The sequence below is a fragment of the Nycticebus coucang genome, chromosome 11, assembly GCF_027406575.1.
Source record: "Nycticebus coucang isolate mNycCou1 chromosome 11, mNycCou1.pri, whole genome shotgun sequence".
NCBI classification, from domain to species: Eukaryota; Metazoa; Chordata; class Mammalia; order Primates; family Lorisidae; genus Nycticebus; species Nycticebus coucang.
This window is the reverse complement of record NC_069790.1, coordinates 63,783,998-63,810,984: the sequence shown is the minus strand read 5'-3', so window position 1 is coordinate 63,810,984 and position 26,987 is coordinate 63,783,998. Positions and strand designations below refer to the sequence as shown.

The window sequence follows — 26,987 nt, the reverse complement described above, 5'->3', positions numbered from 1 at the left end:
AAACAACAAAAAACCATAAAATATAAATCGAGTTTTAAAATAGGGTCTGACATAGTGGCTTATGCCTATAATCTCAGCACTTTGAGAGGCTGAGAGGGGTGGATCACTTGAGCCCAGGAGTTTGAGATCACTGTGAGAAACATAGCTAGACCCTGTCGCTACAAAAAAAAAAAAAAGAAAGAAAAAAAGAAAGGAAAAAAATTATCTAGGCATGTTGATGAGTATCTGTAGTCCTAGCTATTTGGGAGGCCAAGGTGGGAGGATTGCTTGAGCCCAGGAGTTGCAGCCTCAAGATAGAGCAAAACCCCATCTCTAAAAATAAAATGAATTTAGTAACTGTTTCCCACGTTATATGAGAGATTAAGCCATGACATATATCATGGTCATGATATAGCTTAATTAATACACTTTTTAAAGTAAAATTTCTTTAAAATATCCATGGAATTTTTTTTATTCTAATGTTTTTGAATCTATAAATCACAAATAATATAGAGAATTTTATGTAGGGCAGAGATGGTAAATGTGGTTTAAACATTAAGAACTGATATTTTGCAGTGAAAAGCATTCTATTCTGATTTACATTTCAATGTTAAGAAATTTCCATTTAGATTTGTTGTAGTTATTGCAAGAACATTATCTTCTCATAGGGCAGTGGTTCTCAACCTGTGGGTCGCGCCCCACAGGAACTGTATTAGAGGGTTGCGGCATTAGGGGCTTTAACTAGGGTGCCAAATTATAGAACCTTTTTAATATGTTTCCAAATTTAGTGTTCGTTTAAAATGTTACCAACAGAGTTAAGAGGATAGAGAGTGAATGGTAGAGCCGTGGATGTGGCACAGCTTATGTATCTCCTTCCTTTTATTTTTCTTGCCACATTACTGTGTGTGTTTGGTTTTTAATTTGATTTTTATAGAGGATCTAAGTATTTGGTAAGGTGTGGGAACATGTGCTATTGAAGATTTCAGTGTTTGCTTATGAAAGAAGGAAATGTCATTTGTTGGGAATGTGATTTCAAAAATTTGGCTTTGAAGTTTCCTTGTATAATTATACTAGCAGTTTCCAAACAACATAGCAAGAATTTATAGTACTTTTCCAGATGGTAATTATTAAACAATAATTGGAAGCTGTAGCCAATAAAACAATGTCTTTTACAGAATAGGCATACTTTTTGCTAAATATCTAAGTGCTGTTTTCATCATTAAGCAAATAATCAATGAAATAAAAATAAAAATTTTATTATTTCTTAGACAAAAAAAGAGAAATGTTATTTCAACCTGTATTTATAACTTTTAGGAAAGGTAATGGTTAAAAAAAAGTTGTATTTATAAAGTTGAAAACTTTCTGAGCCATATAGTTCAAAAGTAATTCTAACCAATCTGATAAGTTTTGAGATACAAATCTAGCAAATTCAGTCAGGCTGTTGCTAATTTTTGATATCCACAGTCCTAAATTTATTAAATTTGAGGTAGAATGATGGAGTTGAAAATAAACAGGAAGCACACGTAGCTTCTCCAATAGAACAGGTTTCCAGGGGCCAGAATGATTGACTTTCTAAGTGTAGTTCACATTCATCTTAACTAGGTAAAAGTAGTGTGTACTGCTTCAAAATTATGTATAGCCATCTTATTTGGGCTATTCAGTTTGGAATTGTAAACATGATGGCAGGTTTTTAAAATATCTGTGTTGTTGTTGTTTATTTTTTTTAAAGAGATTTCCCAAAGTTGCAGATGGCTGGCTCATCTCCAAATACCTCTTCAAGGGTACTCTATGCTGGTGATGCCTCCCGCCACTGAACTGCACGGGAGCATGGAATTGACTTACTGGGGAGGGCAGTATCAGTTAAGTGATCTCTTTTAGTACATTGCATGGGTTTTGTGAAGCTTTTAGGTTTTTGTTTTTGCTTTAATGCACAGGGCATAGGTATGCTTATACTGATTTTTTAAAATTAAAATCTTATAAGCCCAAACCATATAATAATCAATTTTGTCTTTTTCCTCTCCCATGTGACTCATGCATATTTCTAAGTTCCATAACCTTAATTACTATTTTATGAATCATGCATATCAGTGTTGTTTACATTTTTTGTAAATCATAATAAGATTTATTTGTTATTTACTCCATTTTGTAAGTACTGTGTCATATTTGTATTACATAGTAGCTCAAGGAAGCTGTATGAATATTCTAGTCATTTAGGAAAACATAGATCAGAGCTACCAACAAAAACTGCTCTGTCATTCTTGAACCATTTGTGGGAATATATTTCTTTTTTAAAAAAATTTGGAATGTATTCCTTAGTTTCTTGTCTCCCAAGTAGAATTCATCCCTTTGTTTACTTTTTAATCTAGCCTTTTAAAATGTTTTTGTTTTTTTTTTTTGTTAGGAAAGAAATACAAAGTAAACATTCTAAAAATGATAGTATGACAAAGAAAAAAAGAAAATAAATGTCTGCTCATTTCTTAATCCTAATTCCCACAAGTAGTCATTTTTAACAGTTTCTTTGTTTTATGCTCTGTACTTAGAGCTCTAATCAGTGCTAAAACAAATTACCCTTGATTTCTTCACGGTTACACATTGATGTGTGTTCTCTGCGTGGACCTCAGCCTTCCATATACTAATTTTGTCCACTAGTATTTTAAGCTGTATGTTAACAATGCCAGGGAAAGAAAAACAAAACTTTGTAATTCTATTTGGAGAGATAGTAAAATTACTGAGTTATGAAAAGAGCCTATTAAGTCAATTCATTTTTCACTTTTTTTGGTCAACCTGGTTATCTATCTTTTTGTTTTGGAAAATTAGGACTTGATTAATTTTTATGATATAGACAACATCATTTTGATATTGGTATGTCTGTGAATAATTCCTTACCAATGAACTAGACATTAAATTTTTGGTAACAAAGGATAATAATTACATTTCATAGATGAGAAACTGTGATTCATAGGGGCTGAATGATTTATGAGGCATCCTGAAAGGAACATGCAAAACTCGCAGTGTTCTACAACTGACTATTTAACCTAGATTCTGAATTCTTCAGATACAGCCTAAAGTGTAACTCAAATTATTTTTTAGTGTTTAAATTTGTTCTAATTTTTTAGAACCTTAATGTGAGAATTTAGAAAATTTTAGTTAGAAAATGAATCAGTGTCATAATTTTACCTTCATCTAGGTGATCTAATAAATATAAACCTCAACTAGTAATAGTTATTTTTTTAAAGAAAAAGTTTTTGCTTCTTGCATAGAAATGAGAATTTTCTCTATTTAGTAAAAAATATTAACTTTGTTTTATAAATTAGCAGTAAGACAGGATTGCTGCTATCAAATTTAAAGTGAAAATTTAAAAGTGAAATATCTAAATGTTAATACAGAAGCAAAATAAATCCAGAAGAAACTTATTTCCTTTAAATGTCTGAAAATTTTTACAGTGATGTGAGAGGTTTGTTAAAATTCCATGGTTCTATATTGTCTTCTGTTGTTTGTCTAGATGAAAGGCAGCTGCAAGGTGTATTCGTATTTAGTATTGTCGGGTAGGTGATAGATTTAACATGAACAGAACTTTAGTTTATTAGACTAGTTTTTCATTTACTATTTACTATTACATGTATAGGGAAAGAAAATCAATTAACATTCATTTATATATTATATTCTATTGTTAAAAGATGATTTATCATAAGCCACTGCTTAGTAGAGAGCCACTGTAGACTTCATTTCCATTCTGAGAAGGCTCATCCTGTTCATAAAATAAGATATAAATAGAACACAGGCATATTGCAGAATGTGAATAAATAATCTCACTTAAAGAACACAGAAGAGTAATTTTGGAATAACGTTGGACCCTAGAGATTGCAAGCCATTTTTAGGTGCTGAAAGGAGCAAGTTTATTAAGAAAGATTATCATAGGGCTGGTAAGTAGTAGACTGTCATTTAGTTAAGCAGATTTTTCACCAGTTAATTCTGTACCTAAAATGAACTAGAGTTGGTCTGATGCAATGTGAACAAGTTTGGAAAAGCTTGTTTAACTTTCTCATTGGTAAAAAAGTCAACTTCCAAGAACACTTATAATTAAAAGCATATTATATACCTACACTCACAAAGAGCTTTAACAAGAGAATTCTGTTATTAATGGTATGTATCTTATTTAGAATACAATTTCTCCAAGATATAGACTAGTCATTTTCTTCCTGTTTGACTTGGCTTTTGTGGTTATTGTTAAATGAAATTAACATATCCCAGGAGTGGCTATTTATTATTTCAGTATTTACTTTAAAGGGCATAATCAGCCTGTAACTTCTTTAGTCTTCCTTTTGAATACTGGGTACATTCAGCAGGAAGACTTTTGCAAGCAGTTAATCTGTGTTTATATAAATATGATGTTTAAATAATGATATCTCAAACAATCAGTTGAACACTTCTATTACATTTAATTAAATTAAACCCATTTTGTAGATGAAGAAATTAATTATTTAGGTAAAATTCTAAGATAATACATACAATTTACATGAGAGCTTTTGTTTATAGATGCTAGCAATGGAATCCACCTTCTTTTAAAGAAGATCCTTCTGAAGATGAAAAAGTTTAGTGTCCTAAATTAAGAACTTAACTTTGGAAATAATACATGTTGAAGAGGAAGGAAGGCAAAATAAGCCAAGTCATCCTCACATCTAGTTGTTGAATCTAAAAGTGTTATGAAGACAAAAAATAGCCGGGCGTTGTGGCGGGCACCTGTGGTCCCAGCTACAGGGGAGGCTGAGGCAAGAGAATCGCCTAAGCCCAGGAGCTGGAGGTTGCTGTGAGCTGTGATGGAATAGCACTCTACCAAGGGCAATAAAGTGAGACTCTGTCTCTACAAAAAAAAAAAAAAAGTGTTATGAAGAGGTTACTGGTTTATTTAAGGCCCTTCTAGTCATGAGGACATGCCATCCTGTTCATTGTTTAGTTTCTCAGTTTGTAATCCGGGAAATCTTACTGTCTTGGTAAAAGTCTCTGTATATAGATAATGGAGCCTCCCATGTAGAGGAGTCCCAGAGGTTTAGATCCTCTCCTTCTCTGCTTGACCGAAGCTTAGATTTCTGATTTTTCTGTATCTTTGCTTCCTCCAAAACAAAGCTTTTTTTTTTTTTTAATATTCTTTAATGTTTAACAGCTCTATTTCAAAACTTCTTACAAATTTCCTAAGACCTAGGAGACTAATGAAAAGGTTTAGAAAATATTGTAGAAAAGCAAATCATACCCTGTGCAAAAATGCTGGACCCGGGCATTATTTCCTTACTAAGCAAGTTCTTGGCCACAGGCAACCTAGGCTTTACTCTTCTCTTGTTACCTGTCTGGGTTCTCCTTACAGGTGGTTGCCTTTGGCCAATACGATGTTGCCTGTTTCATTGTCTGTTTCTGTGACTTTTGTTCCTCATATTGTCCTTTTAGAGAAATTTAAAGTCATCAGAGAATCCTTGTGACATTCTCTTTCTTGAGGGCAGCCTGGCAGCTATACCACTCATTTTGAAATAACAGAATGGTACCAAATAATGAAGGGCAAAGAAATTTGGTTGAGCTTAGAAGCATTTTGAAGAGGTACGTTTAGAATGGAAAACGTTGGGCGAGGGAGTAAATTTTAAAGATTTCTCTAGCTTCTAAGCAAGTCGTGGGAAGAACTTAACTTTATATTTCATTCCTACTTCATTTTGTGGTGCGAAGGCAGCTTGGTTCCCTTCACCATCTGTGTGGTAACAATAATAATAGTAGGAATAATCGGCATTTATTTAGTATTTGATATGTACTAGGTTCTTTGGTACTCGCTGAATGTACATGATCTCATCTAATCCTCACAATCAGTGCTCTCAGGCAGATGATACCATTATTCTCAATTTACAGAGGAGGCTTAGATTTACAGAGTAAATTTAAGTCATTTGTTCAAGATCACACAGCTAGAAAAAGATGTAATTAAGGTCTCCTTTTTTCAGAAGTCCATATTCTACACTACCAGTCACCCTGCCTCCTCTCCAAATGGCTAACAAATTGATGACATGAGAAGTTCCCTAGAGACAAACTGTGTTTGAGGTATTGTACCAGGAACGTTTTTAATTCAGAGAAGAGAGGGGCAAAGGAAAGTGATGGAAAGAGTTTAAGAGGAACAAGAGAAATTACAAATATTCCTGTAGATTTGTACTTACAAGTAGTAAGATTTGATTTTTAAAGAGACACAAATTGCATAGTCATTTGAATAAGGATTTTTAGATATTTTGTGTTTTATTTACATGTAGACAAAGGTAAATATATTTGTACAGAATATTTGATATTTGTAATCTAGCATGCAAACACCTGAATACTACATTATCATCAAAACTATTGCTATAAAAAGATTCAATTAAGATGATATTTTGTGTGCTGATTTACAAATTCATTTTTTTCACCATTTATTGAGTGCAGACTGTGAGCTAAAAACTGAGTCATGAGTTGGAGACTGATCTAAAGAAATGTAAGACACAATCCCTGCTTTTGTGTTATCTCCTATTATGTGAAATGATCAAGTAAAGAAATAAATGTTCTTGCTAACAAGAACGCTTTTTGAGCAAATGAATGATAGAGGGGAGGTTTATAGATAAGCAAGCCCAGGGTGCTGTGCCAATAGTGGGGTTAATCATTGAGATGGTGAGTGGTTCACACTTCCCAAATGATGAACCGGAGTTACCTATCATGATTTGTAGGACTTCTGTTAATTGATTAACTGTAAGTACATTGTTAGAAATACCAGGAAGATATTTTTTTAAATGCTAATGTCTTGGTTTTTCCATAGATTTTGATTTTTCAGTTTGGGGGGAGACCAGATATAAATATTTTTAAAAAGCAGTCCAGTTATCCTAATGTGTTGCCATAGTTGGAAACCTCTCAAATATCATCTCTTGATACTGCTCCTAAATGATGCTTGCTGATAAGAACCCTTTGTGATGTTGCTGGAGAGAAGTTATTACTGGGGAAGAGAAGATTTGAAATAATTCATTCAAGATGAAAAAGCACTTATTTAAAAGTATATAAGGAAATCTTTCTACATGAAGCTTAAACAACCCCCCTAGGTTAAGACTAACCATTCCAACATCTGAATAAAGTCTTAAGATGACTCATCTCATCTAAAAATACTGAGTGTAAAACTGGTTCTCAGGGACCCAATACTCGGAGTCCTGCATGGGAATATTAATACTAACACGAAGTGTACACCATAGAACATTTGGTCACAGACGGACACATAGTTACTCAACTAGGAGAGATTAGAATGGTAAACTTCTCAAGACTTTTTCCTGAGTTGGTGACTGCAAAAGAGCAAATGAGTGACAGTCAGAGGGGAGGTTTATAGATGAGAGTGGCTGAGTAGAACAATCAGTGAATATGGGATGCTAATTGATTTTATTTACTTATAGGATAAACTATACATTGTTTCATTTTTTGAAGTATCCATATGAAGAGGATAAAAAGAGTTAAGTTAAATTTTTTCTAAGTAGAGAAAGGTTTAGAATTCAGCTGGTGACATTTAAATTAATTGTTAAGTAGGACCACAGGGAAGGACAATACGATATTAAACAGCAATATGGTTTTAGTGTCTACTCCCTTTTTATTTCATTTAGTTTGATTTTATTGTTGAGAAAACTGTGATGCAGATCCCTTAAGTTTTCCAAAGTAACACAACTAGTTAAAGATAGAATAGAACTAGTTGTAAGGCTTTTTGAACCCTCTATCAATTTCCATTATAGTACACTGTGTTACCTTTATTTTTCAGAATTTTATTGTTCTTGCATTTTTAATTGTCAGGTCTAGTTTTCTCTTAATTTTGTTTTTTCAAAAAAAGTGTTATAATTTGTCTCCTGAAGGTCAAGTAACCTGGTTTGGTTATGAAAGTCCTCGTAGCTTCTGGGACTACATCAGAGTGGCTTGCCGGAAAGTTTCACAGAATTGTATTTGCAGCATTGAAAATATGGAGAATGTCAGTTCTTCTAGAGCTAAGGTAAGACACTCATAATATGCAATGTGTGTAATCTAATCCTAAGCAGTTTTGACCTAAATAGAAAATATTTGAGCTCTTTGCTGTGTAAAATGTTTGTTTTCTTTTCTTTGTTAGGATTAAGTACCTGATTAAATTTAACATCTTTCAGAGGCTTGTTTCTATTTTTTTTCATTGCGTTTAGTTATTTTAGAATGTTCTTGAGTCTTCACTGTGGCATTTTGAATAGCAGGAAGGTATGAAGCTACTCAGTATGAATTTCCTTTTTAAGGAGCACAATAAAGTATTTCCTGTTCTGTGATGTTTCTACATTTCTTGAGTTATCCAAACCAGTGGCTCTCAAAACAATATCCTAAAGAACCTTGGGGGTCTCCAGGACCCTTTCATTATGGGGTCCATAATGTCAAAAATAGTTTCATATAATACCAACATATTATTTGCCTGTTTACTGTGTTGCATTTGTATCAGGAATGCATCAGTATGTCAATACAGCAATGGTAGATAAAACTGCTGGAATCTGAACATGAGTTAAGGCAGTTGTATTAAACTACACTAGTAGTTACTCACTGAGTTCTTTCCCACCATGTACTCGGTAAAAACAAGCAAAAGTTCACTTCATAAGATCAGCGATGGTACAATAAACACTACTTTTATTAAATTTCAACATTCGAGATTCTTTTTAATATCCTGGATGATAACATAAGAAGTAAATTAAAGTATTTTTGCAGCATGTTAAAATATGAAGTTTGCCTCAAGGAAAGTACTTGTGAATTGTTTGAATGTGAGCTAAACTAGATGCTTTTTCTTGTAATACTATTTTTTTTTTTTTTTTTTTGCAGTTTTTGGCCAGGCCTGGGTTTGAACCCGCCATCTCCGGCATATGGGGCTGGCACCCTACTCCTTTGAGCCACAGGCACTGCCCTCTTGTAATACTATTTTTAATGGAAAGCAAAACTTATGAGCTATAATTTTTTAGACTTAGGCATTGGCACATATTTTCTTGGAAAAAAAAAAAAAAAAGAAAGTGGGCCTGTTACTTCAAGGAAGCAGCTGACAGAGTTCCTTGCCAATGGTAAAATTAAAGCTTTTAAATAAAAAGTAGAATTTTGGAAAACTTGTATTCATCACCTTAAGCTGGATAGCTTCCCGGTACATAATGGCTTTTTTGATGACATTGATTTTGATATTAGATATATTTTTAATTTTTTAATGAAATATGTCAATATTTGGTAGACCTGCATAACTTGTATTTTTGAAATGACCAATTCATGGAATTAGAAAATCATTTATGGGTCAAAGATCAATTCAATGTGTAGGATAGATCAATGGATTTAGTGTAATATAGTATGAAAATGTCCTTGATATGGTTACAGATTCCGTATTCAAACTAATGTTTAAGAAATTACCACTTATTGTTTTGATATGGAACATAGAAAAATCCAAAATTATCTGAAAAAGCTATTAAAATATTCTAACTATGTATGCGTATCTGTGTGATGCTAGAACTTCTTCACATACTTGGACCAAAACAACACAGTGTAACAGATGGAATGAGGAAGCGGATAGCTAATTTTCATACAGAAAGCCAGACATTAAAGAGATTTGAAGAAAAAGTAAAACAGAGACACTTTTCTTACTAATATTTTTGCCTAGGAAAAACTTATTTTTTATAAAAAGTATTTATGTTATTTATGTTAACGTATAATTAGTTATTGTCATTTTTGAATTACCTAATATTCTAAAATTTTCAATATTACAGTTTTGACTTATGATATAATAATTTGATAGCTATAAACTATATAAAAGCTCTTTGAGGTCCTCATTGATTTGCAAGAGTGTAAAAAGTCTGAGGTATTGGGTTTAAGCTGTACAGGTTGAGCATTCCAAATCTAAAAATCTGAAATTTGAAATGTTCCAAAAACCAAAACTTTCTGAGCAAATGTCACTCAAAGAAAATGCTTATTATATTATACTCCAAGTATCCCAAAATATAAAAAAAAAAGAAAATCTGAAAAACTTGTGTCCTAAACATTTTGGAAAAGGTATACTCAACCACTTTCATTTAGTTTTATTTATATATTTGTATTGCCATAATAGTAGCTCTCCTTACTATTTTTGGCACTTAGAAATTATAGAATGAAACATTAAATGGAAAATAATGAATTAAAACAGATATGTACAGTTATGTGATCAAGATACAATTTAGTTCATTATTTCACAATAATAAAATTATAAATTACATACCTGTGCAGTAACCGAAAGTATAATATTATTTTGCCAAAGTGTAGTTTCCAAGCTTATTTTCTTGCATTCTTTCTTATTTAGGAATTTTTTTTCCTTTGGCAAATTTTTATTTAGCAAAGCCGATAAAAAACATTTTATAAACATAAGCTAAGTGTATGTTTTAAAAAACAAGATCCTTAATATTTAAATGTAGTGACATAATTGGGACTAGTCCCTGCACAGCAAGATATTGCCCAACAGAGAGTAGTAAAATAATGAGAAGCACAATTAAAAATCTTTTAATCCTTAATTTGGAAGTGTATTTTTAGGTAAAGTTGACAGTTGGGATTTTTGTTCCCTTTTTAAGAGTTCACATTCTAAACCCACTGACTTCCTCTTCAGGACCTCCTCCCAATCTCCAACCAAAGGGTTATCTGAGCAATAAACTCCCGGCTACAGTATCTTTCAAACTTTTCAGGTTGAATCAGTTTTCCTCTCTGCCCCCCATATTTTTCTTAGATGTTTAAATCTATTTTTCAGTGAATATTAGATTTATTTTTAGTCTCAACTATTGTCTTAGTAGTCTTTTGACCTTCTTTTCTAAAACTACTAAATTTATTCATTCTTTTATTTAGTTTTCAATTTTCTGACTGACCATAGATTTTTAAACTGTGAAATGTGATTTTCCCTTTGCATCTTAGTTAAGATTTATTGGTTTTCTTTTAATGTTTTCTTCATGGTTTAAGTATAATATCTTGGTTTCTTTAAGTTAAGATTAAAATGTTAGCTATAATTTGAATGAATCAAACGTATAAAAATGAAAATATTCTAGAAGATGGTATATAAGTTTAATGTTCTCATTTTCAAATTAAAAGTAGGATGAGCAAGTATATTCTAAATTATTTCAATAGAGAAGAGAATGTATTTATAGAACTGGCATATCTCAATGTACAAAAAGTAATTGAGAAGTTAATAAACATGAGAAATGTAACATTTGCTTCTGGGTGGACCAAAGAAACCAAACCCTGGGACTAGTCCCTGCGCAGCAAGATGGTGCCCAACAGAGAGTCAGTGTTTATTCTGTAAAGAACTCGTATTGAGTATCAAAACACCACAGAATAATCAGGTTCCAAATCCTACATTTATATCTTTGTTTTAGTTGGGCCTCAAATGGATTCCATTTAATGGGGATGGAGAGTATTATGATTTGCCTGGTTATACTGGAAAAAGTTGGTGGACCAAAATTAGCTGTTTTTCTTCATTGTGTTAAGAGCAAAGTACTTAATCTACTCAATAAATCACACTTGCTGAGTATCATAACCAGATGGCAAAGTTTACAGTATTTGTAGCACTGGCCTTCTATCTTGACACATGTGAAAACATCTATCAGAACGAAAGCCCCAGATGTGCCTGGTAAACAATACACTGCTCAATGCACTTGGGACCAAAACAGCTTACTTTTTAAATTCTGTTTAGTAGGCTAGATTCACTTTGACTGTCCTTTTAGGGTTGTGCTGATGACATTTTAAGCAGAGGAAGACATAGATGCACTCTGGAGTGGTGACATTTGGGATAGAAACATACTTTCAATTTGGTTGAGTTGATTGAATCAGGATTGCTTGTGTCTTGCTACTACTGTACTATTTAGGTTTATATTGGAGAAACCAGTCCGCATGGGTGATCTGTTAAGATTTATGAAATGCAGACCATTCCTTTTCTTTGCTTAGTCTGTGACTAGTTGAGCCTATTGTCCAAGACTTAAACATAGCCTAACAATAGCATAGAATTAGATTAAAGATTATGCCTGTAATCTTTGTATCTGGTATATTTGCAGCTATTCTATCTACAGTATGAGGGGTTCTAGGACATGAAATTCCTACACATAAACTCACATAGGTTTCAGACTATTTAATCAACATTCTTAGAAAAATGAGTTCATCTCAACAGGTACCAAATTATTTCACTTTTTTCTGAACTCACCCATCTTCCCCAGTGTGATCTTGGGGCATATGTTCGCACAAGCATATTATTAGGATCATTGACAAAACCCACCCATAGCTGAATCTTTAGCTAGTACTGCTAACCTTGCAGATGTTTCCATTGGGTTTTCTTAGTATTCTGACTGGTTTCAAGTTCAAAAAAATCCTTTCTCTCCCTTTCTTTTTCATTTTGTTTGGCCTCAAAATATGAGCCCTCTATTGTTCCTTAGTTCTTCGTACTCTCTTGCGTTTTCTGTGTGGGTCCCCCTTTCTTTGGCTTGTGATGGCAGTTTTTGTCTTACTTAGGTTTGGCTTTCCTTGTCTCTCCTGCTCACTTATACGTTCCTTCTGGTATTGAATTTAACATATTAGACAAATTTTCAAATATACTAATCACATCAGACACCATTTACCCATGCATATTTCCATCCAGTGAATTTTCATTGAACACCTTTGCTATATCAGAGCTGTGTATATAGTCCTCAGTACATCATCATGTTGTACATATCTTCATGATATAGATCCCCCATCCTTCCTAGTCTTTCTTGGTCTCATCTTCTTGCTTACTGTTTTCCTTATTGAGCAGTTGGCCTTGTCACTGCTCTTTCTCAGAGTCAGGTTAGCTAAATTTTCTACTGAAGTAGGTTGAGACAGGGTGGTTATTAATCTCACAGGCACCAGAGTTATCAAATGGCAGAACTTGACAATAGTGTTGAGAAAAGGCCATTTTTATGATCATCTTCTATAATGAACTTGCCAGTCCTTCTCAGTTCTCTTACTCTCTGTTTGACATTTCTTAGCCCTGGTTCTTATTTTGATGATCCCAAATCTGGAAGAATGTCAGAAGTACTTGAGGAAAATAAAATAAAAACATAGTTTTCTGGGAAGAAACTAGAGACATTTTGGTTCTTTCCATTTGTTTCGTGTGCTATTTTAATAGCAGCTTCAGATGAATCTTCCTGAGATTCCTAATACACTGTTTTTGTTATATCATTCCTTTTATCTGCTCATCACTGGTAGTGCCAAGGCTTAGTAGCTATGAGTAAGTTACTCATTTCCTTTAGTTTTATCCATTTATTCAACAGAAATGTATCGAGTGCCTGTTATATACCAGAAACTGTTATAAACATTGGGAATGGAGTAGCATGATGAAAAAGATGGCAAATTGTAAATGTTATATATATTACATTTAGTAATACAGTAAACAAATAATCTGTATGTGACATAATCTCAAGGGCCATTAAAAACAACAAAACAAGAGGCTAGAAAGGGGTAAGAGTGGTGGTTGAGAATACACTTTCTTTAGATATGGTGGTTAGGAAAGGCCTCTTTGGGGAAATAACATTCAGAAAAGTGCTGTGCAGATTTTGAACAGAGTAAGCAGGGTATAGAATAGAAGATACGGTCATGGTCAAGAGTTTGGATGTCTTTCTCAGTGCAGTGGGAGTTTGCCTTTTTTTTTTTTTTAAAGCAGTGGAATAATCTAATTTACATTTTTAGAAGATCAAAAGGGGTGAAAGTTTATTATCAGATAATATTTATAATTTAAATATCTTTGTCCATTCTGTGATTTGTCTTTTCACTACTATAAATTATGACAGTTCATCCCCTGAAATAGGAAGAAAAGTAGAACTTATGAGTATTAATGCAGTTAGGTGGTCAGTTTGGTGGAGGGAAGATGAATTTCCTCTTTTTAATTGTGTTTATTTTTTGTTTCTGCCTACAGTAAAGTAGGGGGATAGTATTATAAATTAACTTACGTAATTCTTGGGAGGATTACCTATTTTAATGTATAATATATAGCTCTTCAAACAGGGCCTAGCACATATTAGTGACTTTCTTAAGAAGTATTGACTACTTTACTAATTTAATTTTTTCAAAAACCTTCAGTGGTTCACTATCATCAACTGATAAGATCTAAATTCTGTAACTTTAGCTTTCAGTTTTCCCATTTCTTGGCCCCAATAATCTTAATAGGTCACTTTATCTTCTAGTAAAATGTTTTTGATGAAAAGAAACTGTTAAAATTAGCACAGTTTATTATCACAATATAACAGAATTCCACATACATCCAAGGACAGGAAACTAAGCACAGCCCAGTTTTGTATAGATTGAAATTAATAAATCAGGAAACAGGACTTTCCCCCATTTCTTATCTAACAACAGCACTGTCTCCTGTGCCCAGTTTCCTCTGGAGGGCAACTTTCCTTGCTTCTGTGTGGTCAAATTTATAGCCTTTTGATTCAAGGTGCCCCTTCCAGTTTCTGTGTCTTCTAGATGAAATTTCAAGAGAGAATTTTGAGACTACTGGCCATCCAGTGACTTGTGTCAGAGGGAATCTGTTCATAAAAGTCACAGCTTACTCAGAAGGAAGAAAGGATTGCACCTGGGGCACGTTACAGGGGAGTGCTGAGCGGGGTATGCACACTGCCTGGTGCTGACTACACTCAGACTTGTTTTCTTCCCAGCAATACTGCTTCTAGCCTGACAGTTTTTACCTCTGCTTATATTGACTCCTTTCTGACCTTTCCCATCCAAAAGTTTAGTGAACTTGCTAGACTATAGATGTTTCTAGAGTAGTATGCTTTTATTTACTGGTACTTGACTTTCATATTTATTGATTAGTGTCACCTTTATTTGCAACTGCCATTACAGTGTTTTGATTTTCTATATATTCAATCTTCATGAATTTTTCTGGAAATTTGTAAAAGGGTTGAATGAAAATTAGAGTAATCGAATTATAAAATTCTCACTACAAATACCATCTCTATATTCTTCCATTTTAAAGAGAGATTCCATAAGAACATTATTCACATTTAGTAAGAATTGTCTGTTTCTGTGATTCGGTGCTAGAATATGCTGGCTCCAGGGTGTTTGGTGGTTGTTTTCTCTGGTTTAAATATTTGGTAATAGTTTTTGGAATTCTCTGGGGGCACCAAATTCAGTAACTCATGATTTAGATGAAATTTAGGGTTTATTATTATTTGTATAAAAGCTCCCTCTGGAAGGATAGAAGTGGAAATTTTCTCAACAAGTGGTGTTAGATGATTATTTTTATTAATGAGGGAGAACTCTAATTCTCATATTTTATAATGAACTCATTTTAGTTAGCATATTGATTTTGGGTATGGAAGTAAAGAGTCATATCTTATGATTACATTATACTATGATTCAAAAGAAGTCTCTAACCTAAGTAACTAAGGATTAAACAATCACATCTAAGAGGGGGTTGTTAGGGACTGACCCCACCAATGGTTTTTTGGTATATTTGTTTATGTGGTATGGGTATATAGCACATTTCCAACCAGAATTCAGACTTGACTTTACAAATACACAGGATGTAATGTAATCATATGTTATGACATATTAATCTGGAAAAAAAGAAAAAACTGAAAAGAAAACGTAAGTGGGATCAATCCCTTACCCCTGTTGTTATGAAACTATTTAATATTCTGTCCCTCAGAGGGTAGAAAGTTGATCTGTCATGCCATACCCTACACCTTCAGAGAAACGAAATATATACTCCGTACAACCAAATTTATCTATTTTGTCTTTATTTTTCTTAGTCTTGTATCAAGTGTGTATTTTGATGGGGTTGTTCTTTACGTATTAAAATACTTATCATTTTGATGGCACAGTGGACAAAATACTTTTTAACTTTTAATTTTTTTATATTTGATTTTTTCTTCTTCCTTTTAGGGTAGAGCCTGGATCAGAGTAGCACTCATGGAAAAACATTTATCTGAATACATCTCTACTGCTCTGAGAGACTTCAAAACAACCAGGTTGAAAAGTCCTTTTAATTTTCTAATACATATTTGAAAGAATCACCTAAAGACATAAAAATCAGAATAGAACGAAGAATCGTTTAGATTCTAAAATCCTCCACTATTTTATTTCCTTCTTTTCTTACTACTCAGATAAATCCACTATCTTCTCAGGAAAATGTAATTTGTTAACTAAACATAAGTATTCCCTGTAAACAGATATACATTATGCCTGGGATATTCTTTTTCTGAATCATTTCTGCTTCTTGAAGCTTCATTCTCACCCCGGAGTTTTCCTTCACTCACATGAAGAAAGATCTAACTATGAAATTCCTATAGCTTCTTTCTCTTTACGCACCACACTGTTTATTTCTTTGCTTGTAAAGAATATCAGTGAATTGTTTACTTCTTTAATTCAAATGTATAATTAATGATTGCTTGACTTTTTTTTTAGTACAGTCTATGCCAATGCTTTTCTTGAAATATGTAGACGTAAGGGATATCATACTGTGCCATGTGAAAAGTAGTATTTCATTAATTTTTTGTGATGGCAGAAAAAGGATTCATATTAGGACAATGGATATTCCTATTTAGCTCTTGTTTACTGATCTGTATTTGTTATTCTTGAAGCTACTGCTTTTCTCCATGTTATAAGTATTTGTAGCCAGATGCAGTAACTCATACCTATAATCCTAGTACTCAAGAAGGCTGGGGCAGGAGGATCCTTTGAGCTCAGGAGTTCAAGACCAATCTGAACAAGAGCAATACCCCATCTCTACCAAAAATAGAAAAATTAGCTGGCTATTGTGGCCAGCACCTGTAGTCCCATTTACTCAGGAGACTGAGGCAATTAGATTGCTTAAACCCAGGAGTTTGAGGTTGCAGTGAGCTAGACTGAGGCCATGGCACTCTAGCCTGGGCAACAGAATGAGACTGTCTCAAAAAAAAAAATCTATAATGAAAATATTTAATAATCTCAATACCCTAGACATGAACCCTTCAAAATAGTGGCCACCAACACATGTCACCATATAAATTAAAATTAATATTACATTACTAAGTTTCTCAGTTGTTATATCATATTTCAGGTCTTGATAGTCACTTAGCTAATAGCTACCAAATTATACAGCACAAAAGGTTGTATTAGATACTTCTCAATTACCATTCTTATTTCTACCTCACTAATTATATTCTGAAAGAGCAGAAAATAATGACAACTTTATAGTTTTGATAAAGAAAATTAAGCACAAAGAAATTATATAGCTGAAGTCTTAACTTCTATGTATTAATGCAAAGTTTGACATTCCAGATTTTGAGAACATTTGGGCATTTACTGTGATACCATCTCTCAAATGAGTTGCTGGTATTAACTGCAACACTTAGCTGCCTCTATCTTTGTAGGTAATACAGTAGTAAACTTAATTTGGGAGGCACAAAGAAAAGAATTACTGTGATTATAAATTTGACCAGGGTACAAAGATTTTTAGCTAAAAGAAGTATTTGCATAAAATAAATCTCATTTATATACGTACTGAGTTCTTTTCAAACAATATGATACTCTTGGGATATTTATAAACAGTGAGATGGTGATAAACTCTTAGATATGTGAAATGAATCTTACCAAATGAAACATTTATTGATCATTGCTAGTAAGTTTAATTATGAAGGATGATAAGTATTGAGGATAGTGATTAAACACAAAGTATCAGAATCTAGTAGATCAAATCTAAAAATTCTAAATTAATCAAATCATAACCATTTTACACAATAATCATCTCCTATGCAATTACAGTTTTACATCTAAATTATGATAGCCTTTTATAATAGAAATTAAAATATTAATAATCTAAGTTATTAATCTTGTTTCTTAGTTTATCTGACAGGGTGGGGTACAAATAATTCTAGAATAGTTTATTTTTAGGACAAGTAGTTTAAATATAAGGGGAAATGCTTTTGCCTTGTTCTTAGGTTTTAGCCATGATTTTTTCATAAAAAGGAAATGATTCAGCTTTTAAAAAGTCTGTGAAGTAAAAATATTCTTGTAACAATATACAGATATAGTATCTAAACAGAAATATGGCTTAGTGTATAATGTTTACATAAGTGTATATAATAAATATATGTATATACATATATAATGCTGATGCATACATAAATGTATCTGAATAACAGTGTAATGGCTTCAAAATTTCCAATAAGGAAGTGAAAAAATAATAATTTTTTTACTACTTATACTGTTTTTTTAAATTAAATAAAAGAAATATCTTAATTCTAAATTAACTTGATTGTAAATCTCTAGCTAAAATAAATATATTTGGAAGATTAGGTTTGTTAATATAAGCAAATACAATGTGTGTACCTTACCTTTTATCCGGATGATTCCTGAGGTATAAATTCTTCTTCAAGGATGAGAAAGAGCTCTAATTCTTTAGAAATCTTGAGAGGATCTGAATCAAGTGGATTTCTTCTTGTTTTACTCTTCACAGAAAAAGAGTAATGATATTCTTTAGACTGGTGATAAAAGTGTTTCACCCAGCACTGGAGGAGGAGCTCTGTGAACAAAGAAAGGCAGGCTAACTTGAAAGCAATAAATTAGTGAAAATCCAAGGGTAAATTTGGGTGGAGAAGGGTGGGGAATGGAAATAGGGTAGATTTGGAGTACGTGACTGTGACTGTGGCTCCAAAGTATTAGAGAAATTCATGTGATGTTTTTGCTAGGGTAAAAGATATCTTGCTGAGCAATTGAAGAAAAAAATATTAAAACCAGAGTTTAGGGGTTGGGATATTTTTGGGAAATAGCCAGAGTTGGGAAGTTGACAGAGTGAAGATTAGAATCTAAGTTAACAGCAACAAAAACTAAAAAAGGTGGAGAATTATTTTGTTAGGCTACTGGGAAGACATAAATGAAAAGTGAGGTTAAAAACTGAATTTGCTCAAAGTTTTCATTTCTCTCAACCATAGACTAAAAAATAATTAGAAAATTTTAATTAAAAATACAAATGATCTTGGCTTGGTGCCCATAGCACAGTGGTTATGGTGCCGGCCACATTACCAGGGCTGATGGGTTCTAACCCAGCCCAGGCCAGCTAAATAACAATGACAACTGCAACAAAAAATAGCCAGCCGTTGTGGTGGGTGCCTATAGTCCCAGCTATTTGGGAGGCTGAGGCAAGAGAATTGCTTCAGCCCAAGAGTTTGAGGTTGTTGTAAGCTGTGACACCACAGCACTCTACTAAGGGTGACATAATGAGATTCTGTCTCAAAAAAAGAAAAATACAAATGATCTTTGAAAAAAATTGAAAATATTTGAGTAAGATTTTGTAGCAACAAATATAGAAGAATTTGGAGTAACAAATATGGAAAACATAAAGATAACATTAGCTTTTTGGAAACCTGTTTATGACTTTGCAATTACACCATGGTATTTAATTTAATGACAAAAGTGGTCTGAATAAATGTTAGTTCCTACAATATTTTAGTAAAAATAAAGGAAGTGGTAAAATATAAAATAAAACTTTGTAAATTGATGAGCTGTCACAAAGAGAAAAAAATTGGTGAACACTTTCCTCAATTATAGAAAAGTAGATAGAACGGTGATAAATTACCAAAATCTTTTAAGTGCTAAGAATGAGTTTTGAAATATGAACTTGCCTAAAAGTTTTATCCTATTATAATAAAAAGTAAACATTATTTAAAGTTGTTCATGGACTGTTATTCCCCAGCATATACAAAAATTTTAAAGAATTAGAGTAAAATATAAAGCTCTTATAAGAAAACACAGATGTAAATCTTTGGATTAGACAATGATTTCCTAGGTATGAAATCAAATGTACAGAGAACAAAAGAAAAAATGGATAAATTAGATATAATCAAAATTAAACACTTTATGTTTCAAAGAATACCATCAAGAAAGTGAAAAGATGACTCAAAGAATGGGAGAAAAATTTTACAGTTCATATGTCTGATGAGGAGAGAACTCTTAAAATAGTAATAAAAAGTCAACCCACTTAAAAATGGGCAAGGAGTCTCAGGAGACATTTCTCCAAAGAACATATAAAAGTGGCTAACAAACACCAAAATCTTGTTCAACATTATTAGCCATCAAAGAAATCAAAACCATAAAGATCTTTAGATCATTAACTGTTGTCTGTTTGTCTCATCAATACAAATAATTTTTGGCTTATTAAATATCTGAAAGCTCTTTCAATAAATTTATTTCAAAAACTTGTTTTTTAATTTGCATGGAAGCAGTAATCCCACATACATATGTTTGGAAACAAGTCAGAAAAAGCTTTATGACATATTCAGCAGTATTCTATAGTGAAGATAAGAATAATCATTGTCTTCCATAAGGATGTGTGACCTAAGAGTATAAGTGTTCTGATTGTCCCTTACAAATTACTATTTAGAGAGAACTAGACATTTGCATTAATCTATTAATACAAGACCTCCTTTCACTTTTTGATTTCTGGTATCTCATTGAATTTCTTAGCTTAATTGTGCTCTGTTGTCATTCCCTTCCTATGACCCAATCTTCATATTCTGTCTACTTTCTAAGAAAACAATTATACCTAGTATCTCTTAAAGGGAATGAAGTTTCTATATGGGTTCTCTTTTGACGTACAACTACTGGTGCCCCAAGAGTTGCCCCTGAAGTTGCCATAAAATAGGGAAAATGGGAAATTGTAGCTTATTGTACCTCTACTTACAAAATAGTCATTACAAAATTTTGCAAAATATTTACAAAATATTCTCAATATGTTGACCACCTCTTTAAAATCTGTTAATGAATGCTTTATAAGTAATGGTACATTTAGATACAATTTCCCATTGTCCCTATTTTATGGTGACTTCAGTTGCAACTTTTGGGAGACCTTGTAAGTATCCAAATAGTGAAATACAGATATTTTTCATAGTTTCTTATGGTGGCCTTTATATTACAGATTTCACTAGGAAATACAAATAGGATTAGGACTGGTTTAATATGTTACCCAAGTATGACTTTTACAATTTTTAAATACTGAAAACATTCTTCATAAGATGATCTACAAGGTTTGATAATGAAGTTTGTGATCTTGCCATACTGCTGATACATTGGCAGCAATATACAAACAGCTTCAGAAAGGTTTCATGACCTTGATATATCAGTGTCTGACAGGTGTGTTCATGTCAACATGTGGCAGTGTCTTGCTGAGTGGCATTCATTACTGTTGTTACATGTTTTTGTGTGCTGTCATGAGAATGTTGGAGCTTGAATTAGAACAAAGAACAACCATTAATTTTTTGTTAAACTTGTCAAAGGAGGAAGTTAAATCATAACATGTTAGTCCAAGCTTATAGGGATAATGCCACGAAGAAAACAGCAGTGTCTAAATGGATTAAACGTTTTTCTAAGGGGAGAGAAAGGATCACGGATGAGAAGTCAGGGTGGCCAGTAATGAGCACTGGTGAAAACATTGCAAAAATTTGTCGAATGGTGCATCAAAATTGTCAACTGACTCTGAGAAGGATAGTAGATCAAGTAAACATCGATAGAAAAACAGGAAAGTCATAACTGAAAATCTTGACATGAGAAAGTTGTTTGCAAAAATGGTCCCTAAGAAGCTTACCGATGAACAAAAGCAAAGCAGAGTCAAAGTTTTGCCAAGACCTTTTAGAGAGGCAAGATGATGTGTTGGGCTAAGTTATCACTGATGATGAAATTCGGATGTACCAATATGAACTTAAATCGAAGCATCAAAGTGCATAGTGGAAGTCAGCCAACCATGACTTGAAAAATTTCCATCAATAAAAATCAAGAGTCAAAATGATGTTGCTAACCTTTTTTATTATCAGAAGGATTGTTCATTATGAATTTGTACCAGCTGAACAGTTAGTTAACCAAGTTTACTATTTGGAAGTGCTAAAAAGGATACATGAAAAAGTTAAATGAAAATAACTTGAACTTTTTACCAGCAACTCCTGGCTCTTTGTATCACCACAATGCACAAGCTCATGCAGCACTGTTTCTGAGTTTTTAGCAAGTAAACAAATGTTTTGGAACACCTTCCCTACGTGATCTGGCCCCCAATGACTTTTTTCTTTACCTAAAAATAAAGGAAATATTGAAAGGAAGACATTTTCATGACATTTAGGACATCAAGTTTTAGGATGACAGCTCTGATGGCCCTTCCAGATAGTTTCAAAACTGCTTTGAAAGGCGGACTAGGCGCTGGCGTCAGTGCACAGCTTCCAAGGGGAGTATGTCAAAAGTGGCTGTAGTGATCTTTAGCAATGAGCCGTGGAGTACTTCTTGTAGGACGTGTTTGTGAACTTAATTGTCAGACCTTGTATTCTTATTTTCTAGCACTATTTTCTTCGTTTGTTTTTAAAATGTATTAACTTTAATGGAAAAATTCTGTGTATTACATATATGTTGTTTTGGAGTATGTATATTTGTGGAATGGCTAAATTGAGCAAATTAACATATGCATTACCTCACATGCCTATTTTTATGTATTAGAACACTTAAAATCCAGTCTTTTAGCAATTTACAAGAAAAAAAAATTGTATCCTTCGACCAACATCTGCAAACCCTTTATCCCACCCCACGTCCTTGTGTCCAGTGCTTGCTATCCACCTCTACTGTCTACTTCAATGAATTAAGCTTTTTCAGATTTCACATATATGTGAGAGCATAGCATTATTTTCAAAATTAGATATCAAGATTATACTTACGTGATGTTTAGAAGGATATAACAAGAAGCTGGACCTTCTATGGCTAATTCTTTCTGCCTTTCAGGACTAAGCCTTCACAGTGATACATGTAGATATTGATATGTGAGTTACTGTTCTGTTGATCATGGTAAATGATACCTAGTTGCTTTGTTTTTCCCTTGAGCTGTGAGCACCAACCTGGTGTTTTTACACTGGTGGTATCAATTGTGCTGTTCCATGTATAGAGCATTTTTAAGCATTTCCTGTGGTGCTACTCTAGTGACAAATTCCCTTACTATTTGCTTGTCTGGGAAAGACTTTATTCTCCGTACCTAGGAAACTAAATTTTGTAGGATACAGAATTCTTACCTGTCAGTTATACTGTTTGAGAAGACCAAAAACGGGACTCCTAATACCCACAATCCCTTCTGGCTTGTAAGATGTTTTCAAAAAATCTGATAGGTTTTCCTTTGTAAATTAGTTGTTGCTTTCATCTTGCAGCTTATAGGATTTTCTCTTTCGTTTTGACTTTGGCAAAGATTACATGCCTTGGTAATGTTTTGCTATGAATCTTCTGGGTGTTTGATGACCATCTTATATCTGGGTATCTGAATTTCTAACAATACCAGAGAAGTTTTTCTTAATTATTCCCTCAGATAGGTTTTCCATGCTTTTTGCCTGTGATTCTTATATTAGTTTGCTTCATATCATCCCATTTTTTTTCTGAGTGATTATTCAGAATTCCAAAAATCTAAAAAGGGGGAAAATAATCATCCTTAATTGTGTACCCCAAATAGCCATGGTTAAATCTGATACATTTCCTTTTAGTCTTTTTTCTGAGTACATTCTTAAAATAATGATTGCATTGTACTTTCTTCTAAGGTACATCTGCTTTTTAACTCTGTGTTACACTGTAATATCACAATGTTAATAGTGTACATTTTCCTAATATTTTAACACTTTTAAAAACATTTTTAATGGCTAGACAATGTTATATTTTATGTTGTCCCATAATAGACTTCACCACCATGTGGTTCTACATTATGAGTAATAATGCTGCAATATGTATGAAATCATGTGCGCAGAGCTTTTTCTTCCTCTATAGAATCCTTACCTTTGCAAAGTTCTCAGAAATGGAATCATAAGACTAAAAGTAGGAACTTCAATTATTCCATGTAGTTTTTGCTAGCATTCTTTTATCTTTTCAGATCAGAGTCAAAATATTCTTATAGTATTCATACTTCAGCACTTGTTACCCACCCTTTGGTCACTTGAACGGCTCTTCTTTGGTTCTTTTTTCTCTTTAAGAGCTTTCTTAAAGTGTAATAAGCAGAACTGTAGTGGGCATAAAGAAGGGTGTTTGTCAATGAAGATTAAATGATATACAGTATGCCACTTACTGGGCGCTTACTTTGTAAAAGGTACTGGCTAAGTATCTAATTTAATAAATTATCTAATCTAACCCTCATAACCTCATGAAGTTGATATTATTATTATTGTCATTTTACATATGAAAAAACTTGAAGCTTAGAGAAGATAAATAACTTGCTAGCATTCATGAAGCTGGTAGAATTCTTGACTCATACTTCAAATTATTTTCTAACGCAATACTATTAATTCTTCTTTGGGCCAGGCATGGTGGCTCACATCTGTAATCCTAGCACTCTGTGAGGCCGAGAAGGATAGATCCCTTGAGCTGAGGAGTTTGAGATCAGCCTGAGTAAGAACAAGACCTTGTCTGTACTAAAACTAGCCGGGTATTGAGGTACATACCTGTAGTCCCAGCTACTTGGGAGGCTGAGGCAAGAGGATCACTTGAGCCCAAGAGTTTGAGATTGCTGTGAGCCAGGAAGCTATGGCATTTAATCCCAGAGTGACTGAGACTCTGTCTCAAAAAAAAAAAAAAAGTTGATAATATCCATTTTATTATACTCCAAAATGAGCAAAATTCACGGTATTCTAGAGATTCTATATGTTTTGCCAAATCATTTAAAAATCAACTCAATAAATATTTTTATGCATTTATCATTAAGAAGGATTCATATATTAGATTATTCATGCTTTTAAAGTGCAAGTTTATTAAGCATTTAAGTTGTTAATTGAATCGGTCATTAGTTTATTTTTTTGAGAAGTCCATTATTGTTTATATATAGTACTGAATAATGGCATGTTCAGTATGAAATTAATGCCCAGTGGCATACACCACTGGCTTTGGAAGTGCATAGACCTGGTTGAATCCCAGTTTGCTTCTCTACCAGCTTTGCGAATGAATGTTAGCAAGTTGTCTTCTCCAAGCGTCAGGATTTTGCATATGTAAAATGACAGTAATTATAATACTGACTTCATGAAGTTATGAGGGATAGATTAGACAATTCATTATATTAGATAAAGTACTTAGCCAGTTCCTTTTATAAAGTAAGCACTCAGTAACTGTTATACTTTATATTAAGAGCTTGATTATAGGCCAGGTGCGGTGGCTCATGCCATAATCCTAGCACTCTGGGAGACCAAGGTGGACGGATTGCTTGAGCTCATCAGTTCAAGACCAGCCTGAGCAAGAGTGAGACCCTGTCTCTAAAAATAGCCGAGCAAATGGTGTCACTACCTACCTGCATGATTGATCGAGTCTGGATCTAAAATTCATACTTTCTCTTTCTTCCTCATTCCCTATAAACACTCTATTTGCAATTCTTATTGATCCTACCTTTAGAATCTATTTTGATTCATCTCTGCAACTGTCACAGTGCTCTGAATGTCTTATCTCTTGTCTACTTACCTCTTGGCTTCTGGACTGAGCTTCAAGTTTTTCCCTTCCAAGAGCCACCTAACTTTCAGTGGATCCTAAAGGTAAAAGAGACACTTATTCCCTCTTAAAATATTGAAATGATTTCTTATTACATTAACCAGCAGGCTCTACATTTCTTATTACATTAACCAGCAGCCTCTATATTTCCTGGAGTCAAATCCTGGTTTCACTACTCCATAGCTGTGGAATCTTGGGCAAGTTGTTCAAATATGTAATAGCAAAGAAGATAATTAATGTATAGCAGTTAATGTTTATAACTGCCTGGCACTCCATAAATATTTATTATTATTATTATTAATGTCATATGGCTTACAAAGTCCTCAGTGATTAGACTTTTGTAGGCTAAGGTTTCAGGTAATGAATTTCTCCAAAATTGGGTTTTCCTTTAATTTTTATCTGCCTCTCAACAACTTGTTTATTTACTTTATACTGTTTATCATCATCTATAATTATCTGTTTCTTTGGTTTGTTACCTGTTTTCTTAGAGTATAAGCTCCAAAGAGAGGGACCATATCTAGCTTATTTCCACAGTACCTAGCACAGTACTTGTCACATAGTAAAAATGTATTATATATTTGTTGATTAAATAATTAATAACATTCACATTCTTATCAAGGCCTTTGGAGAGATGGGCATTCTTTCTTGGGGATGCCAGGCCATCTCCCTGCTCTGCTCTCTTCTCTTTCTCATCTCTCGCCCCACTCTTTTCCTTCTCTCTAATACATTCTGCTCCCTTCTTTCTCATCTCTCCCCTGCCACTCTCTACCTTCTCTCTAATATAATATAAATTTATACTTTTATATCCTAATCTTGACCTACAGTAAAAAAAAAATTTTTTGTAAGACCTTTAAAGATGGACGTTTTAGTCATTTTCTCATTTTGATTCAGTTTGACTTTGAATGTAACATCTGTTTATCATGCTGTAATTTGTTTTACATGTTGTGAAGGAGAAATCTCATATGCCTTCCTTACAGTTTTTTAGATTAAATTGGGATTCAATCTAAAAAATTGGATTAAATTTTTTTAGATTAAATAGAGACTGTCAATAATGACATCTTTTTGACTTAAAAGATAAACTTTCTCCTATTTTAATAATGGACTTACAGTGTATAGAGTAACTTCTGACTCCAAAAAAAAAGATGCATGAAGCATGATATTAAGCAATATCAATATAGTTTATACCGGATCTCATATATAGTTTATATATAGATCATTTTGGATCTCATCCAAAGGATAGCTGTTACTGAGCTATCCAAAAGGCTTAAAAATAGTCTTACAGAATGAACACTAAGATAGTATTATGGGGATATATAGAGTTAAGTCATATCTGATCAAACAGTCTTGTAAAGTTATTTTAAACACTTTTTCTAGTCACTAATACTTTTATAGTCAACATATAAATGGAAAGAATATGCTTAATAAAAACAGGAAGTTTTTCTTCCTGATCATACTAATATCAAATAGTTGCTTATAATTTTTCCTTGTTTCTAAAATACAAAACTACATTTAAAATATAGTATATAAACCTTTAA

The 26,987-nt window shown here is 33.1% G+C and overlaps 2 protein-coding genes across 12 annotated transcripts in view; one reads left to right on the top strand and one right to left on the bottom strand.

The window, feature by feature from the left end:
• Positions 1 to 18,370, bottom strand: part of ABCB1 (ATP binding cassette subfamily B member 1) — a 206,351-nt gene extending 187,981 nt beyond the window's left edge. The window contains exon 1 of the mRNA XM_053609089.1: positions 18,318 to 18,370. The gene's annotated coding sequence lies outside the window, so the exon portion shown is untranslated. The remainder of the gene's footprint in view (positions 1 to 18,317) is intronic.
• RUNDC3B (RUN domain containing 3B) overlaps positions 1 to 26,987 on the top strand; it is a 141,684-nt gene that overhangs the window by 38,023 nt on the left and 76,674 nt on the right. For 8 of the 11 annotated variants that reach the window (XM_053609097.1, XM_053609095.1, XM_053609091.1 and 5 more), the window contains exons 3-4: positions 7,854 to 7,987; positions 15,886 to 15,971. In XM_053609097.1, the coding sequence (XP_053465072.1) occupies positions 7,958 to 7,987; positions 15,886 to 15,971 (116 nt within the window). In that variant the 5' untranslated portion in view covers positions 7,854 to 7,957. Of the gene's footprint in view, positions 1 to 1,708; positions 1,757 to 4,690; positions 6,052 to 7,850; positions 7,988 to 15,885; positions 15,972 to 26,987 lie in introns of those variants that run through there. The other 3 variants (XM_053609101.1, XM_053609100.1, XM_053609099.1) reach the window with 2 other exon arrangements.